Source organism: Maylandia zebra, linkage group LG4 (assembly GCF_041146795.1).
Source record: "Maylandia zebra isolate NMK-2024a linkage group LG4, Mzebra_GT3a, whole genome shotgun sequence".
In the NCBI taxonomy this organism is placed as follows: domain Eukaryota; kingdom Metazoa; phylum Chordata; class Actinopteri; order Cichliformes; family Cichlidae; genus Maylandia; species Maylandia zebra.
The window spans coordinates 25,997,911-26,016,373 of record NC_135170.1 but is presented as its reverse complement, the minus strand read 5'-3'; the positions used below and the strand labels follow the sequence as shown (position 1 = coordinate 26,016,373).

Below are 18,463 nucleotides of genomic sequence, written 5' to 3'. Positions count from 1 at the left end.
CTACACCTCGCAAAGCACTACAACATTAGACTGCAATCTGTGTAATGTGTTCTTCTGTAATACTAGGGCTAAAAAAAAAGCAGAGTAAAATGTTTCCATTTTTGGTTGTAATGCTGTGTCTGCTCTGCAGTTGTAATTCCACCTGGCCCTTGGAATTAGAGTGAAAACACACAACATATTGCTTTTGACACCTGACTACTCTTCATGAAAAAAAACTTGAAAATCAAATAGATAAGCTCAAATGATTAATTTCTTGTCTTTAATCCTAATCCCTATGATGTTGAAAAATGAACATATCTATCTTTTGAGCCGACCACAAATCACTCCTTCCACCCTTTGCTGGATTTATTTTTGACCATGATAGTATCTCGTGTCCTGCTAGAAAGATAGCAAACATTAAGACAAGTCTCTGCAAGCTTTGGAAATGAAAGCTAATCCTGGCTGTGATCCCAGATGTTCCCATCCAGCAACAATTTATCACTTAGTTCATCAAAATTGGAACCTAAACACTGTATGTTCATTTGTATCCAACTAGATATTAAATGTAATCATACCAAGCTATTTTATAGTATTAAAGTACCTAATATTATGTTCCCAGTGGCTATATATAACACCTTTCTGGCAATAACAGAAAGTCTGACTCTGAATTTTATACCAGATGTCTTGGATTTTTATGTCATGTAACTATACACCAGTGGCACTGCAAGTTTAAAACTGGATATCAAAATATCAAAGATACTTGGGCGCACAGACAAGCTTATTAAATACTGTGTCAAGTTAATATCAATTTATCTTCAAGATTTACTGGAATGAATAACCCACAAACCATGCAGAGCACTGTTGTGATTTACCACTAACTATTCTGTTAAAATTTCGTACATTTTCCATTTTTAGGGGCATAATCATTTGAAGGAATATATGAACCAAAATACATTGACAATATTTTTTTTCATTAAGGAATCCAGCTATATTAACATGAGAATTTTACATTTTATTTTTTTTAATTTAAAAAATATGTTTTATAAGAAAAGAAGGATTTCATATGTGGAAAATTAATCAAAGTAATTCATTTATTTTTGACCATATCAGTATCAAGAAGCAAGGTGTCAGACATTCATGACCAAACTAAGGAGAGTGTAAATGCTGAGGAAGCAGAGTCGTTGTTTATAAAAGCAGCAGCTCTGGACATTTGCTCTAGCTGACGGGCATCTAAGACGGGTGAGTACAGTAAAGGATTCAGCTACCATGTTTTATCTACTGTGTATTATATGCTCTCATTAAGTTTATATTTTACACTTTTAAGTGTTGGGTTATTATATTTTTTAATGGCATTGAAAATTTTGCTTTTTGAATTGATTCTTAAACTAAAGAGTAAAGTGTCCATTGATATACCTTTACTTATTTTATAGCACCTTGACATACACAGGATATTAAGGAATTTCTGTTTGCATCAGCTGAGGTAAACTCCACGAATCAAAAAGAATGGATGTTAATTATGGTTTGTATAATAAGTACAGTATTTGAATTATGTGTCAATCCATCATATTTTCAGTCTCTAGTAAAGTGCCACCATGAGCACAGACGCGGAGATGGCGCAGTATGGCCCAGCGGCCATTTACCTCCGCAAGCCAGAAAAGGAGAGGATTGAGGCCCAGACTGCTCCATTTGATGCCAAGACGGCCTTCTTTGTGACTGATACTGATGAGATGTATGTCAAGGGCAAACTCGTCAAGAAGGAGGGTGGTAAAGCCACTGTTGAGACAGACGGAGGAAAGGTAGATGAATAATCTATGTACTTTATCTGTTTGTTAAATATATAATGCCGAACTGTGAAAGATGAAGTTGTCTGATGGATCATTAAAATCTATTCAGACGGTCACTGTAAAGGAGGATGAAATCCACCCTAGAAACCCTCCAAAGTTTGATAAGATGGAGGACATGGCCATGATGACCCACCTTAATGAGCCATCTGTGTTGTTTAACCTCAAAGAGCGTTATGCATCATGGATGATCTACGTAAGTTTTCACATTGCTGTGTGTGAGAGGAAAGTATCATGCTGATCTGTAAATGTTTAAATGATATTTATTGTCTATGATACAGACCTACTCTGGGTTGTTCTGCGTTGTCGTCAATCCCTACAAGTGGCTTCCTGTATATGATGCTACATGTGTAGCAGGATACAGAGGAAAGAAGAGGATTGAGGCTCCACCCCACATCTTCTCCATCTCTGACAATGCCTATCAGGCCATGCTCACTGGTAAGCTCAATTTCCTATTAAAGCCTTTAAATGCATTTAGGACTTCTACTTAAAGAGATGACCATTAATCATTGCGTGAAAAAAATTGCTTCTTACCACATAGCTACTTATAAGTGATAGGAAATAAATGAATACTAAGATTATTCAAGACATGCTTATATGTTTTTCTTTTAGATCGTGAGAACCAGTCTGTCCTGATTACGTGAGTATAATAAAAACTGTATGCAAAATATATAAAAACGATATAAAGGCATTTTAACAATGTGTCCCCTAAACCCCAGTGGAGAATCCGGTGCGGGAAAGACTGTCAACACCAAACGTGTCATCCAGTACTTTGCAACAATTGCAGCTCTTGGAGCTAAGAAGGCTGAGCCAACACCTGGCAAAATGCAGGTAGATTCTTTATTCTGCGTCAAAGTCTTTGTGACAGAAAAAGAAAATCAATTTTGGAAGATCAGCTCACATAAAAACAATATATTCTTGCAGGGCTCTCTTGAGGATCAGATTGTTGCTGCCAACCCTCTGTTGGAGGCCTACGGTAATGCCAAGACTGTGAGGAATGACAACTCCTCTCGATTTGTAAGTGATTAAAATGAGTTAATGTAAATGAGCTTTTTACTACTTGCTCTCATGAAAGGCAATATTAATAAAGATCTACCCCTGTAGGGTAAATTCATCAGGATTCACTTTGGCACATCTGGCAAGCTGGCCTCAGCTGATATTGAAACATGTAAGTTTGAACCACAGTGTAAATTACCATTATCTGTGATAGAAATTATTTTACAGCACATAAAGAGATGAGTCACTTAATTTCAGAAGAAGTAATATTGTCTGTTGTGGTGGAACACACGGATGCATGAACAGTGTGGTTACGCTATATATATAAGTTATATACTGTAACCCAGCAGTTATCGTGTGTAAGTATAAGTAGGAACATATTGCAACTTCACGGAACATTTAAAGTATAATAAGGTATACTGTGAAGCACGTTATAAGTAAAGCAACAGAACTGAAAAAAGTTTCAAACACGCCCAATGACAGCCAAGGAAATAAATGCATGTATGATCCATTTTGCAGTTTTGACTGTGATGTCTCATGTCTACAGTGTCAAAATTAATCTGTTGTCCTTAGATCTGCTGGAGAAGTCCCGTGTCACCTTCCAGTTGTCTGCTGAGAGGAGCTACCATATCTTCTATCAGCTGATGACAGGCCACAAGCCTGAGCTTCTGGGTATGCTGACAGGACACCTAAATTTAAATTTTAAAACCATTAAAATCACATTCTAAGCAAAAAACAAGTTAACTTCATTTCTCCTTTCAGAGGCTCTTCTGATCACAACTAACCCTTATGACTATCCAATGATCAGTCAGGGTGAAATCACTGTCAAGAGCATCGATGATGTGGAGGAGTTCATTGCAACAGATGTAAAATCACATTTGACACAGAATCTTATACTTAACCATAAATATCTTCTTTTGTTTTATTTATTGATAGCTGATTTCATTTTTTTCTTACAGACTGCTATTGACATCTTGGGCTTTACTGGTGAAGAGAAGTTAAGCATCTACAAGCTGACTGGTGCTGTGATGCATCATGGCAACATGAAATTCAAGCAGAAGCAGCGTGAAGAGCAGGCTGAACCTGATGGCACCGAGGGTATTGTGAAAAATTTCTATAATGGAGAAATGTTTGAAGTATTTGTATTTATTAGGTATTATAATGATTTGTTTTAATCCAACAGTGGCTGACAAGATTGCGTACCTATTGGGCCTGAACTCGGCTGATATGCTGAAAGCTTTGTGCTACCCAAGAGTCAAGGTTGGCAATGAGATGGTGACCAAAGGTCAGACCGTCCCACAGGTAATTCATAAAAGGGAGACTTGTATAATCATATTATAATTATAAACATTATAGCTGTATTCATATGGTTTTGTATAATTATAAATTCTTGTTTGCCAGGTCAACAATGCTGTCTCGGCTCTGTGCAAATCTATCTATGAGAAAATGTTCTTGTGGATGGTTATCCGTATCAATGAGATGCTGGACACAAAGCAGCCCAGACAGTTCTTCATTGGAGTGCTGGATATCGCTGGGTTTGAGATCTTTGATGTGAGCACTTGAAACATTTCAACACATTTCTTAAACTTTAAAGACTTTATTGCCATGAAGTTAGACATGGTTGTACTATTACAGTTCAACAGCTTGGAGCAACTCTGCATCAACTTCACCAATGAGAAACTGCAACAGTTTTTCAACCATCACATGTTTGTCCTGGAGCAAGAGGAGTACAAGAAAGAAGGCATTCAATGGGAGTTCATTGACTTTGGTATGGACTTGGCTGCTTGCATTGAGCTTATTGAGAAGGTAAACAGCTGCTCAGGAAGAAATGTACATGTGGTTGCATATGTTACCTCCCTTGAAATTTTAATATGATTTGTGCCATTTTCTCAGCCAATGGGCATCTTCTCCATCCTTGAAGAGGAGTGCATGTTCCCCAAGGCCTCTGACACAACGTTCAAGAACAAGCTGCACGATCAGCATCTTGGCAAGACCAAAGCATTTGAGAAACCAAAGCCTGGAAAGGGCAAGGCTGAGGCACACTTCTCCCTGGTTCACTATGCTGGTACAGTGGACTACAATATCACTGGCTGGCTGGACAAGAACAAGGACCCACTGAATGACTCAGTTGTGCAGCTCTACCAGAAGTCTTCAAACAAACTGCTGTGCTTACTGTACGCAGCCCATGCTGGAGCTGAAGGTAAGAAAAAAAAGTGCTCACAAACTCCCATGTCCAGTACAGATAGCTACAATGTGCATACTGCAGGCTAAAATTATACAGTGAAAAATATTTTTTCAATTCCAGTAATGAAATTTACTGTTTATGAAAACAGAGGCTGCTGGTGGTGGTGGCAAGAAGGGTGGCAAGAAGAAGGGTGGTTCCTTCCAGACCGTGTCTGCTCTTTTCAGAGTATGTATAGATTATATATATATATATATATATATATATATATATATATATATATATATATATATATATATATATGGTTTTTTTTGTCTGTGTTTTTTTTTTATATATATATATATATATATAATATATATATATATATATATATAAAAACACCCAGCACGCCCCTGCGGGCAGTTTATCCTTCAAGCTCGGGTCCTCTACCAGAGGCCTGGGAGCTTGAGGGTCCTGCGCAGTATCTTAGCTGTTCCCAGGACTGCGCTCTTCTGGACAGAGATCTCTGATGTTATTCCCGGGATCTGCTGGAGCCACTCGCCTAGCTTGGGAGTCACCGCACCTAGTGCTCCGATTACCACGGGGACCACCATTACCTTCACCCTCCACATCCTCTCGAGCTCTTCTCTGAGCCCTTGGTATTTCTCCAGCTCCTCGTGTTCTTTCTTCCTGATATTGCTGTCATTGGGAACCGCTACATCGATCACTACGGCCGTCTTCTTCTGTTTGTCTACCACCACTATGTCCGGTTGATTAGCCACCACCATTTTGTCCGTCTGTATCTGGAAGTCCCACAGGATCTTAGCTCGGTCATTCTCCACCACCCTTGGGGGCATCTCCCATTTTGACCTCGGGACTTCCAGGTTATACTCGGCACAGATGTTCCTGTACACTATGCCGGCCACTTGGTTATGGCGTTCCATGTATGCCTTGTCTGCTAGCATCTTGCACCCTGCTGTTATGTGCTAGATTATCTCTGGGGCATCTTTACACAGCCTGCACCTGGGGTCTTGCCTGGTGTGATAGACCCCAGCCTCTATGGATCTTGTACTCAGAGCTTGTTCTTGTGCTGCCATGATTAGTGCCTCTGTGCTGTCTTTCAGTCCAGCTTTGTCCAGCCACTGGTAGGATTTCTGGATATCAGCCACCTCCTCTATCTGCCGGTGGTACATACCGTGCAGGGGCCTATCCTTCCATGATGGTTCCTCGTCTCCCTCCTCTTTCTTGGGTTTCTGCTGCCTGAGGTATTCACTGAGCAATCGGTCAGTTGGGGCCATCTTCCCAATGTATTCTTGGATGTTCGTTGTCTCATCCTGGACTGTGGTGCTGACACTCACCAGTCCCCGGCCCCCTTCCTTCTGCTCCCGCTGAGGCACAGAAACAACTGAGGAATGTCCAAGCGTACAGCCTCAGGGTGCTGGACTTGGGGTGAAACCCTCCATGCATGGTAAGGAGCTTTCTTGTCTTTATGTCAGTGGCTTCTATCTCCTCCTTTGGCCAGCCTATTACCCCAGCAGGGTACCTGATCACGGGCAGGGCGTACTTGTTGATGACCCGGATCTTGTTCTTACCATTCAGCTGACTCCTCAGGACTTGCCTGACCCTCTGCAGGTACTTGGTGGTTGCAGCTTTTCTAGCGGCCTCTTCATTGTTCCCATTCCCCTGCGGGATCCCCAGGTACTTGTAACTGTCCTCTATGTCTGCAATGTTGCCTTCTGGTAGTTCAATCCCCTCAGTTCTGACTACCTTCCCTCTCTTTGTTACCATCCGACTACACTTCTCCAGTCCGAACGACATTCCAATGTCATTGCTGTATAGCCTGGTAGTGTGGATCAGTGAATCGATGTCTCGTTCACTCTTGGCATACAGCTTGATGTCATCCATGTACAGGAGGTGGCTGACAACTGCTCCGTTCCGTAGTCGGTATCCGTAGCCAGTCTTGTTAATGATCTCACTGAGGGGGTTCAGGCCTATGCAGAACAGCAGTGGGGACAGAGCATCTCCTTGGGAGATCCCGCACTTGATGGTGACTTGTGCTATGGGCTTGGAGTTGGCCTCCAGTGTTGTACGCCACATCCCCATTGAGTTCCTGATGAAGGCTCTTAGGGTCCCATTGATCTTGTACAATTCTAGGCATTCCAGTATCCAGCTGTGGGGCATTGAGTCATAGGCCTTCTTGTAATCAATCCAGACAGTGCACAGGTTGGTCAGTCTGGTCTTGCAGTCTCGGCTGACTGTTCTGTCTACCAGTAGCTGGTGTTTTGCACCTCTGGTATTCTTGCCAATTCCTTTCTGTGTCCCGCTCATGTATTGACCCATGTGCCTGTTCATCTTAGCCGATATGATGCGATATGATTTGATTCCGGGTGTCTCTCGTTAACTAGCAGCTGGTTCATTTGTGCTGCCAGACACTCGTGGAGTGCAGTCAGCTTCTTTAGCCAGTAGGCATGAACCATGTCGGGCCCTGGTGCTGTCCAACTCTTCATACTGGAGACCCTTTCTTGGATATCTGCCACTGTGATGGTTACTGGACCCTGTTCAGGGAGGTCGCTGTGGTCTGCCCTCAGATCCACTAGCCACTGAGCATTGCCGTTATGGATTGCATCCTTCTCCCATATGCTCTTCCAGTATTGCTCCGTCTCCAGCCTTGGTGGTGCTGTTCTCTTATTATTATTGTTCCCTTGCCACTGAGAGTACACCTTTGCTGGTTCTGTGGAGAACAGCTGGTTTATTCTCCTGTCTTCTATCTCTCTGGTGTACCTCCTCAACCGGGTGGCCAAGGCTGTGAGTCTTTGCTTGGCAGTTTCCAAGGCCTCAGGTATGGACAGCTTGCTGTATTTCTGCAACTCCGTTAGTTGGCTAACCTCCCTCCGTGCTACTTTGATCTTGCCCTCTAGCCTCCTCCTCCATGGAGGGTACTGCCCCTTGTGGCTGTTCAACTTGTAGCCAAGCATCTCACTGATCACTGCTGCCGTATTGTAGATCAGCTTGTTAGTGTCGGTAATCGTGGTTGTAGGTATTGTCCGTAGTGCTGCATTACCATCATCTAGCAGACCTTCTGAGGGTACTTCACGTAATCTTGGTAACCGGCTATGGGGGATCCAGGTTTCAAGCTTGGCCATGATCCTATTTTTCAGGTCAGTTCCTCTCGCACTCAATGATCCTTCTCCTATCGCACTTGGGGCTATGTACCCAATCTCGGGTGGGGGTGATGATATCTCCCCCTTGACCTGGCGTCCTGACTCCTCCTTGCCGTAGCATTTGTGTTGTACCTCGTCAATCTCTAGCTGTGAGAGCAGTCCCTTCTTTCGAATGTTGATATATATATATATATATATATATATATATATATATATATATATATATATATAGATATATATATAGATATATATATAGATATATATAGATATATAGATAGATATAGATATGTGTGTAAATTAAATGCTCATTTTTAAATAGTATCAACCTATTATCTAATGATGCTGATCTACAGGAGAATCTGGCCAAGCTGATGACCAACTTAAGAAGCACTCATCCTCACTTTGTCCGTTGCCTGATTCCCAATGAGACAAAGACCCCAGGTACCCTACAGTAATATTAACTGTAAAAATGACAGTAAGAATATAGAAAAGATTTGAAACATTATGCATTTCTGACTCTCAGGCCTTATGGAGAACTTCCTGGTCATCCACCAGCTGAGGTGTAACGGTGTACTGGAGGGCATCAGAATCTGCAGAAAGGGTTTCCCCAGCAGAATCCTCTATGGTGACTTCAAGCAGAGGTGACAGCACATTACAATATTGGAAAGGAAAAATGGTTTCATGGTTGTTGTAAAGGACAAACTTGAATATGATGGAAGAAAAATCTAAGTAACAACTGTAATTGTATCTCTCTTGAAGATACAAAGTGTTGAATGCCAGTGTCATCCCTGAGGGACAGTTCATTGACAACAAGAAAGCTTCAGAGAAGCTGCTTGGCTCCATTGATGTGGATCACACACAATACATGTTTGGGCACACAAAGGTACACTTCATTATATTAATAGACATTAACAAAAACTGTCCCTTTGTACTTGTACTTATGTTTTCAATGATTAAATAGGTGTTCTTCAAAGCTGGTCTGCTGGGCACTCTTGAGGAGTTGAGAGATGAGAAACTGGCTGAGCTGGTGACCATGACTCAGGCTCTCTGCAGAGGATACGTCATGAGGAAAGAGTTTGTGAAGATGATGGAGAGGAGGTAACATTATCATAGTAAACTCTATTGTATTCTCTTTTGTATTTCCTTCCTCATATTAAGATCCGACGACACAAAGTAACACTCTCATGTTTGGTTTTTAGAGAATCTATCTACACCATCCAGTACAACATCCGTTCTTTCATGAATGTCAAGAACTGGCCATGGCTGAAAGTATATTTCAAGATCAAGCCTCTTCTGAAGAGTGCTGAGACTGAGAAGGAGTTGCAGAACATGAAGGAGAACTATGATAAGATGAAGACAGACCTGGCTGCTGCTCTGGCTAAGAAGAAGGAACTGGAAGAGAAGATGGTCAGCCTGCTGCAGGAGAAGAATGACCTGCAACTTCAAGTGGCTGCAGTAAGTAGTAGAGAAAAGTATACATTGCACCTATAGTTCATGTATATAAGGTAGATATAAAAAGACCACATGTTTGTCTCTCCCTCTGATTATTTATTTGCTAAAACAAAAGTGTAGTTAAAATTATGATTTTAACTACACTTTTGTCACAAATAATCTAACTTGTGTGTTCAACATGTATTATAGGAAGTTGACAATCTCTCTGATGCTGAAGAAAGGTGTGAGGGGCTCATTAAGAGCAAAATCCAGCTTGAAGCAAAACTCAAAGAGACAAGTGAGAGACTGGAGGATGAAGAGGAAATCAATGCTGAGCTGACTGCTAAGAAGAGGAAGCTGGAGGATGAATGCTCTGAGCTGAAGAAGGACATTGATGACTTGGAGCTCACCTTGGCCAAAGTGGAGAAGGAGAAACATGCCACAGAAAACAAGGTTCAGTTCATTTTGATTGTATACTTAGTTCAATTAAAACATGTAATGTTGTTCTTTGAATATACATGTTAAACGATCAAATAATCAGCAAAATCTCGAACAAAATTAAACTTAATGTATTCACATTGTTTCAGGTGAAAAACCTGACAGAGGAGATGGCATCTCAAGATGAGTCAATTGCCAAGTTGACTAAGGAGAAGAAAGCCTTACAAGAGGCCCATCAGCAAACACTGGATGATCTCCAGGCCGAAGAAGACAAAGTCAACACTCTGACCAAGTCCAAAACAAAGCTGGAACAGCAAGTTGATGATGTAAGAAAACTATAAAAATTACGTTGTTGTTTTTTGTTTTTTATGGAAAGAATTTTAGTGCTGAATCATTGTCATACCAACCACTTGAATCAACTGACATGACTTTATAGCTTGAGGGTTCACTGGAGCAAGAGAAGAAGCTCCGCATGGACCTTGAGAGAGCCAAGAGGAAGCTGGAGGGAGATCTGAAACTGGCCCAGGAATCCATAATGGATCTGGAGAATGACAAGCAGCAGTCTGATGAGAAAATCAAGAAGTAGGGCTTTTTTTGTAAATAATTTTCTTTACACACACTGCATTGCAATAATCATATGGACTATGATCGTAAAACCATACTTCTTCCACACCAAGGAAGGACTTTGAAATCAGCCAACTTCTCAGCAAAATTGAAGATGAACAATCCCTTGGTGCTCAACTTCAGAAGAAGATCAAAGAACTTCAGGTAACACTAACGACCAGTCTTCATAAAGAATATTGTTCATTATAATTCAAAAACCTAGTTTAGTTTAGGTTCTAATCGATAAATCCAAATAATTTCAAACTAGGCTCGTATTGAGGAGCTGGAAGAGGAGATTGAGGCTGAGAGGGCAGCTCGGGCTAAGGTAGAGAAGCAGAGAGCCGACCTCTCCAGGGAGCTTGAAGAGATCAGCGAGAGGCTCGAGGAAGCTGGTGGAGCAACAGCTGCTCAGATTGAGATGAACAAGAAGCGAGAGGCTGAGTTCCAGAAACTGCGTCGTGATCTTGAGGAATCAACTCTGCAGCATGAAGCTACTGCAGCAGCTCTCCGTAAGAAGCAGGCTGACACTGTAGCAGAGCTCGGAGAGCAGATCGACAACCTCCAGCGTGTCAAACAGAAGCTGGAGAAAGAGAAGAGCGAGTACAAGATGGAGATTGATGACCTCTCCAGCAACATGGAGGCTGTTGCTAAAGCAAAGGTGCGGACAGTATTTATAGAGAACAGATTTTTTCTTTTTTACATTTCAGGACCGCCAAAGCAGCTCATTAACTGTTAACATGGATATGGCATTACTTGGTGACAGGGCAACTTGGAGAAAATGTGCAGGACTCTTGAGGATCAACTAAGTGAACTCAAAGCCAAAAATGATGAGAATGTTCGTCAGCTGAATGACATTAATGCCCAGAAGGCGAGACTTCAAACAGAGAATGGTAAGTGATGTATAACAAAAACACAGTCTGTCTCTGGAAATTTGTCATTTACAGGTACCTAAAACTACAACCAATCAGTGGGTGAAATGGAACAAACTGGGCTTAATACATGTGTGTTAACTACAGGTGAGTTCAGTCGCCAGCTTGAGGAGAAAGAAGCTCTTGTTTCTCAGCTCACAAGGGGCAAGCAGGCCTTCACTCAGCAGATTGAGGAACTGAAGAGACACGTTGAGGAGGAAGTGAAGGTCTGAAATGTTTTCTCTCTTCTGTTAAATTTCAGCACTTACTAATAAAAACAGAGACAAGTTTTAATCAGTTACAGAGACACTCAGTAACTCTGAGACAGATAATCCTCTAATATCTTTCTAAGGTTTTACCTCTTAAATTTGTTATCCTCTCAGCATTAGACTTTAAAATTGATTTCAACAAAAAAAAAATCCCGAAATCTGAAATCAACTGTCACTTCAACAGGCCAAGAATGCCCTGGCTCATGCAGTTCAGTCAGCACGTCATGACTGTGATCTGCTGAGAGAGCAGTTTGAGGAGGAGCAGGAGGCCAAGGCTGAGCTGCAGCGAGGAATGTCCAAGGCCAACAGTGAGGTGGCTCAGTGGCGATCCAAATATGAGACTGATGCCATCCAGCGAACTGAGGAGCTGGAGGAGGCCAAGTAAGTCACCATACTTTTATTGTTTAAATTAGTTTTCAGATTTAAAACCAAACAATTCAGCCTTAATTTTAAAAAAAAATATTTTAACAACAGGAAAAAGCTTGCCCAGCGCCTGCAGGAGGCTGAGGAATCCATTGAGGCTGTGAACTCCAAGTGTGCCTCACTGGAGAAGACCAAGCAGAGGCTGCAGGGTGAGGTGGAGGACCTCATGATTGATGTGGAGAGAGCTAATGCTCTGGCTGCCAACCTTGACAAGAAGCAGAGGAACTTTGATAAAGTAAAGTTTTAAACATAACCTCTATCATCAAAGGAGAAATTACACCCATTACAACAACTAATTATTTAATTAATACATTTTTAATTAATCTAGGTCCTGGCAGAATGGAAGCAGAAGTATGAGGAGAGCCAGGCAGAGCTGGAAGGAGCCCAAAAGGAGGCTCGTTCTCTCAGCACTGAGTTGTTCAAGATGAAGAACTCATATGAAGAGGCTCTGGATCATCTTGAGACCATGAAGAGAGAGAACAAGAACCTGCAGCGTATGCTTATCTTGCTATAGATCATATGGATATGATTCTAATGTTTATATTCATTTATATGTTATGTTGTGGCCAAAACATTTGCATATATCAGCTCCAAGTACTAAAACTCTTGGCTGTGTTTGCTCTGTAGAGGAGATCTCAGATCTGACTGAGCAGATTGGTGAGACTGGAAAGAGCATCCATGAGCTGGAAAAGGCCAAGAAGACTGTTGAGACTGAGAAGTCTGAAATTCAGACAGCTCTGGAGGAAGCTGAGGTAATGTATTTTATAAAAGTGTACTTTGTTTGTAATTACATTTATAAAACTATCCCTTCTCCAGTTTATTTTGAAATAAACCTTTATTTAAAGGGAACTCTGGAGCACGAGGAGGCCAAGATCCTTCGTGTTCAGCTTGAGCTAAACCAGGTAAAAGGTGAGATTGACAGGAAGCTGTCAGAGAAGGACGAGGAGATGGAGCAGATCAAGAGGAACAGCCAGAGGGTGATTGACTCCATGCAGAGCACTCTTGATGCTGAGGTCAGGAGCAGGAATGATGCCCTGAGAGTCAAGAAGAAGATGGAGGGAGACCTGAATGAGATGGAGATTCAGCTGAGCCATGCCAACAGACAGGCTGCTGAGGCACAGAAACAACTGAGGAATGTCCAAGGACAGCTCAAGGTGAGTTGGTAGATTGTGTGTGTGTTTGTGTTTTTTTTAATTAACCTCCAAGCAAACAATGATAATATCATTTGTTTTATTTGTCATCAGGATGCTCAGCTGCACCTGGATGACGCAGTCAGAGGACAGGAAGACATGAAGGAGCAGGTCGCCATGGTGGAGCGCAGAAATGGTCTGATGGTGGCTGAGATTGAGGAGCTGAGAGCCGCTCTGGAGCAGACAGAGAGAGGACGCAAAGTGGCTGAGCAGGAGTTGGTTGATGCTAGCGAGCGTGTTGGACTGCTTCACTCTCAGGTTGGTATTCATTACTTTACAAGAACTTTGAGACATCAGAGAGTGAGAATCACAGCATTAAAACGGTTTCTTTTTCATTCAGAACACCAGTCTTTTGAACACCAAGAAGAAGCTGGAGGCTGACCTTGTCCAGGTTCAGGGTGAGGTGGATGATGCAGTTCAAGAAGCAAGAAATGCTGAGGAGAAGGCCAAAAAGGCTATCACTGATGTAAGTTAGTACTTTACAAGCATCTTATCTTTTCAAAATGTTTGTTCATGCTTGATCAATAATGCCAATACCACCCATACTTTCAGGCTGCCATGATGGCTGAGGAGCTGAAGAAGGAGCAGGACACCAGTGCTCACCTGGAGAGGATGAAGAAGAACCTGGAGGTCACAGTCAAGGACCTGCAGCACCGTCTGGATGAGGCAGAGAACCTCGCCATGAAGGGTGGCAAGAAGCAGCTCCAGAAACTGGAGTCCAGGGTATGTACTGCATATATTCTTGAGTTATTATTCAAGTATTAAATAAACACTTTGATGCCATCACATGATCTCCACCCATTTTCTTTCTACTCTTAATATTTATTAAAAGCTGATTACTTATCATGGCATTAAAGGTCCGTGAACTAGAAACTGAAGTTGAAGCTGAGCAGAGGCGTGGAGCTGATGCTGTTAAAGGAGTCCGCAAATATGAGAGGAGAGTGAAGGAGCTCACCTACCAGGTGATTACACATTTACCTAAACATCTATTACATTTAAGTTCCTAAATTCTTTCTTCTTCAGCCGTCAGTAACAGTTTGTTGTTTATGCAGACTGAGGAGGACAAGAAGAATTTGGTCAGACTTCAGGATCTGGTGGACAAGCTACAGCTCAAAGTCAAGGCTTACAAGAGACAGGCTGAGGAGGCTGTGAGTGAAATGTTTTGTGATTTTTACATATGGAATTCACAGCTTCATAACTGAGATATCTCTCATATATGATCAGATATGTTTTTAAATAAAACATATTATTGCACTGAACAGGAGGAACAGGCCAACACCCACATGTCCAGACTGAGAAAGGTCCAACATGAGATGGAGGAAGCTCAGGAACGTGCTGACATTGCTGAATCTCAGGTCAACAAACTGAGAGCCAAGAGCCGTGATGCTGGAAAGGTAATTCATCTAATTCGTTTACACAACATTTAATGTTGATCAGATGAGTGTTTGATATAATGTTGAATGTTGTTTGCTTTGTATTATTAATTTGCTTTGATTTGAAGAGAGTAGAGAGTGTAGATACTTGTACAAAAACAACACGCAATAAATTGCTTACTGTTAATATGCGTTGAATAATTTTACCTTTCATTATTTTTTTCAGGGTGAAAGTGCTGAATAAGACACATTCTTTTGGAACTTTTTGGCAGTGTTCATAAAATATGAACTAACTGTTAAATTGTCTGCTTATGATGTATTAATTCAATAAACACTTTCATTATGATTTCATGAAATGTAAAGAGTTTTATTTATTGTATGTTCTAAAATATTCACTATCAAACATACAATGTTTAACACAGTAATTTCTTGAAAACAGCACTTTTCCTTTACCTTTAAAAGAAAACCACATTTCACAAAAACTATGATAATTTAAAAGTAAATTTTTTGCAATCCTAAAAAAAATTGTGCTTCACAAGCAAATTTTCCATTAAACAACAATTAATTTCCATTGTCACATCAGTTAAACAAATGGCTGCATATGTCAATATTTTTTTAATTAAAATGTAAATGCTTTATAAGCCATTATTAATGCGGTCTTTCGCTACTCTGGTTAAAAATGATAAGTCACTTAGATAACTTAAAGATATTATTGTTTGGCTTTTCTCAGTGTTTTATTTGTTCGTGAGTAAATCTAAACAAATAAATATCTAAACAATAATAACAGTGACATTTAAGTTAATTTATCCGATAAATAAACATTGTAAAATATATATATATACACACACACACACACACATATATATGTGTATGTATATATATATATATATATTAGGGGTGCAACGATATTCGTATCGATATTGAACCGTTCGATACAGTGCTTTCGGTTCGGTACGCATATGTATCGAACAATACAACATTTGTAATTTATTTTATCAACTTTCCTTCTGACAATGCTGTCTGTGTTGAGCACTCAGTGAATCTGCGTTCGACTACTCCGCCTAGGCTGCACTGTCGAGCGCAGATCCACTGAGTGCTCAACACAGACAGCATAGTCAGAAGGAAGAGCGCAGGGCACCTCCCCCACCCTCATTCAGATCTGGCGTTTGGAATTATTTTGGTTTTCATGTGATGTATGACCCTGAAGGTAAGCGAGTCATGGACTAAAGTAAAACAGTATGTTGGATGTGCCATGCAATGCTCAATTACATGGGTGGGAACTAGTGTGTTAGCGCAGTTAGCTCGTTAACGTGTTGGCCGTCTAGCCCCACGCACGGGGCGATCAGCGGTAGCTCGTTAACGGAGATTTGCCGTGTTGTGGCGTTAAGGTCATTTCAATGAGATTAACCTGAAAGCAATAGTGGGAACACAACGAATATGACTGCACATTTACGCCGACATCATCCTAGTGCAAAGACCAAAACAACAAGCATGCTACTAACTTTAGCCGAGTCATTTAGACAGCTGTTAGCACATGATTCTCCTTATGCTGCTGAGAATATAGCCCAGAAGAAGCGGATAGTATAGCTTTTATTTTGGAAAGAGACATTTCTCTGTAATAAACTCTCTTTTCCAAAGATGAGTGATTCCTCAATCAGATACAGGGCTCGCAATATCGCTAGCCCGACGTCCTGGAGCTAGCGATTTTTTTCAGACGGGCTACCAAAATCTATCTCTTCCCTGCCCGTCGGGCTACTGTAGGAAGGAAAAATATATGTCAATGCTTTTGCATTCTTTCAGAAATGTAGCTGGGTAATTATGTCATTGGCATCGGTGAGCCACTGTCAATATGTGACATATTGAAATCGCGTTTGAATTTGCGCTTGTTTTTTGCTTTCACTTTGCAATCGCGAACTGTGTATAGAGAGCAACAGCACTGATCTGTGAGTGATGATAATTTGCGCACCAATTCCTCTGACATCGTCTTATTAATCGTTAGCTTACTATGCAAACATGACAAGTGAAATCAAAGACAAGCAAAGACTCACAGCCTTGGCCACCCGGTTGAGGAGGTACACCAGAGAGATAGAAGGCAGGAGAATAAACCAGCTGTTCTCCACAGAACCAGCAAAGGTGTACTCTCAGTGGCAAGGGAACAATAAGAGAACAGCACCACCAAGGCTGGAGATGGAGCAATACTGGAAGAGCATATGGGAGAAGGACGCAACCCATAACGGCAATGCTCAGGGGCTAGTGGATCTGAGGGCAGACCACAGCGACCTCCCTGAACAGGGTCCAGTAACCATCACAGTGGCAGATATCCAAGAAAGGGTCTCCAGTATGAAGAGTTGGACAGCACCAGGGCCCGACATGGTTCACGCCTACTGGCTAAAGAAGCTGACTGCACTCCACGAGCGTCTGGCAGCACAAATGAACCAGCTGCTAGTTAACGAGAGACACCCGGAATGGCTAACCGAAGGTCGGACGGTCCTGATCCCCAAGGACCCCAAGAAGGGACTGGTCCCCTCCAACTACCGACCAATAACCTGCCTCAGTACTACATGGAAGCTCCTGTCAGGCATCATATCGGCTAAGATGAACAGGCACATGGGTCAATACATGAGTGGGACACAGCAAGGAATTGGCAAGAATACCAGAGGTGCAAAACACCAGCTACTGGTAGACAGAACAGTCAGCCGAGACTGCAAGACCAGACTGACCAACCTGTGCACTGCCTGGATTGATTACAAGAAGGCCTATGACTCAATGCCCCACAGCTGGATACTGGAATGCCTAGAATTGTACAAGATCAATGGGACCCTAAGAGCCTTCATCAGGAACTCAATGGGGATGTGGCGTACAACACTAGAGGCCAACTCCAAGCCCATAACACAAGTCACCATCAAGTGCGGGATCTACCAAGGAGATGCTCTGTCCCCACTGCTGTTCTGCATAGGCCTGAACCCCCTCAGTGAGATCATTAGAAGACTGGCTACGGATACCGACTACGGAACCATGGGAACCATGAAGAGGCCACTAGAAAGGCTGCAACCACCAAGTACCTGCAGAGGGTCAGGCAAGTCCTGAGGAGTCAGCTGAATGGTAAGAACAAGATCCGGGCCATCAACACGTACGCCCTGCCCGTGATCAGGTACCCTGCTGGGGTAATAGGCTGGCCAAAGGAGGAGATAGAAGCCACTGACATAAAGACAAGAAAGCTCCTTACCATGCATGGAGGGTTTCACCCCAAGTCCAGCACCCTGAGGCTGTACGCTAAGCGGAAGGAAGGGGGCCGGGGACTGGTGAGTGTCAGCACCACAGTCCAGGATGAGACAACGAACATCCAAGAATACATTGGGAAGATGGCCCCAACTGACCGAGTGCTCAGTGAATACCTCAGGCAGCAGAAACCCAAGAAAGAGGAGGAAGACGAGGAACCATCATGGAAGGACAGGCCCCTGCACGGTATGTACCACCGGCAGATAGAGGAGGTGGCTGATATCCAGAAATCCTACCAGTGGCTGGACAAAGCTGGACTGAAAGACAGCACAGAGGCACTAATCATGGCAGCACAAGAACAAGCTCTGAGTACAAGATCCATAGAGGCTGGGGTCTATCACACCAGGCAAGACCCCAGGTGCAGGCTGTGTAAAGATGCCCCAGAGACAATCCAGCACATAACAGCAGGGT

The 18,463-nt window shown here is 42.2% G+C and overlaps 1 protein-coding gene across 1 annotated transcript; it reads left to right on the top strand.

Annotated features, from left to right (window-relative positions):
• Positions 1-1,412: 1,412 nt before the first annotated feature.
• LOC106676053 (myosin heavy chain, fast skeletal muscle) lies at positions 1,413-15,119 on the top strand. The gene is made up of 40 exons (XM_024802217.2): positions 1,413-1,459; positions 1,553-1,775; positions 1,873-2,016; positions 2,102-2,258; positions 2,433-2,460; positions 2,540-2,651; positions 2,745-2,837; positions 2,925-2,988; positions 3,390-3,488; positions 3,579-3,682; positions 3,776-3,914; positions 4,000-4,118; positions 4,218-4,367; positions 4,452-4,622; positions 4,710-5,016; positions 5,150-5,226; positions 8,492-8,579; positions 8,662-8,779; positions 8,898-9,021; positions 9,100-9,236; positions 9,338-9,593; positions 9,780-10,022; positions 10,157-10,333; positions 10,444-10,589; positions 10,685-10,775; positions 10,879-11,268; positions 11,374-11,500; positions 11,627-11,745; positions 11,972-12,168; positions 12,262-12,445; positions 12,539-12,704; positions 12,838-12,962; positions 13,056-13,364; positions 13,455-13,658; positions 13,741-13,866; positions 13,953-14,123; positions 14,258-14,362; positions 14,453-14,548; positions 14,663-14,794; positions 15,000-15,119. Exons 2-40 carry the CDS (start codon positions 1,572-1,574, stop codon positions 15,015-15,017), a joined length of 5,817 nt encoding a protein of 1,938 aa, XP_024657985.2. The 5' UTR covers positions 1,413-1,459; positions 1,553-1,571; the 3' UTR covers positions 15,018-15,119.
• Positions 15,120-18,463: the final 3,344 nt, after the last annotated feature.

Excerpts from the sequence above, each read along its gene's own strand:
- LOC106676053 (XM_024802217.2), top strand. The coding sequence starts at position 1,572 with ATGAGCACAGACGCGGAGATGGCGCAGTATGGCCCAGCGGCCATTTAC. Across the intron at positions 10,023-10,156 it reads AACATGCCACAGAAAACAAG|GTGAAAAACCTGACAGAGGA; the intron begins GTTCAGTTCATT and ends ACATTGTTTCAG. Across the intron at positions 12,169-12,261 it reads GAGGAGCTGGAGGAGGCCAA|GAAAAAGCTTGCCCAGCGCC; the intron begins GTAAGTCACCAT and ends TTTTAACAACAG.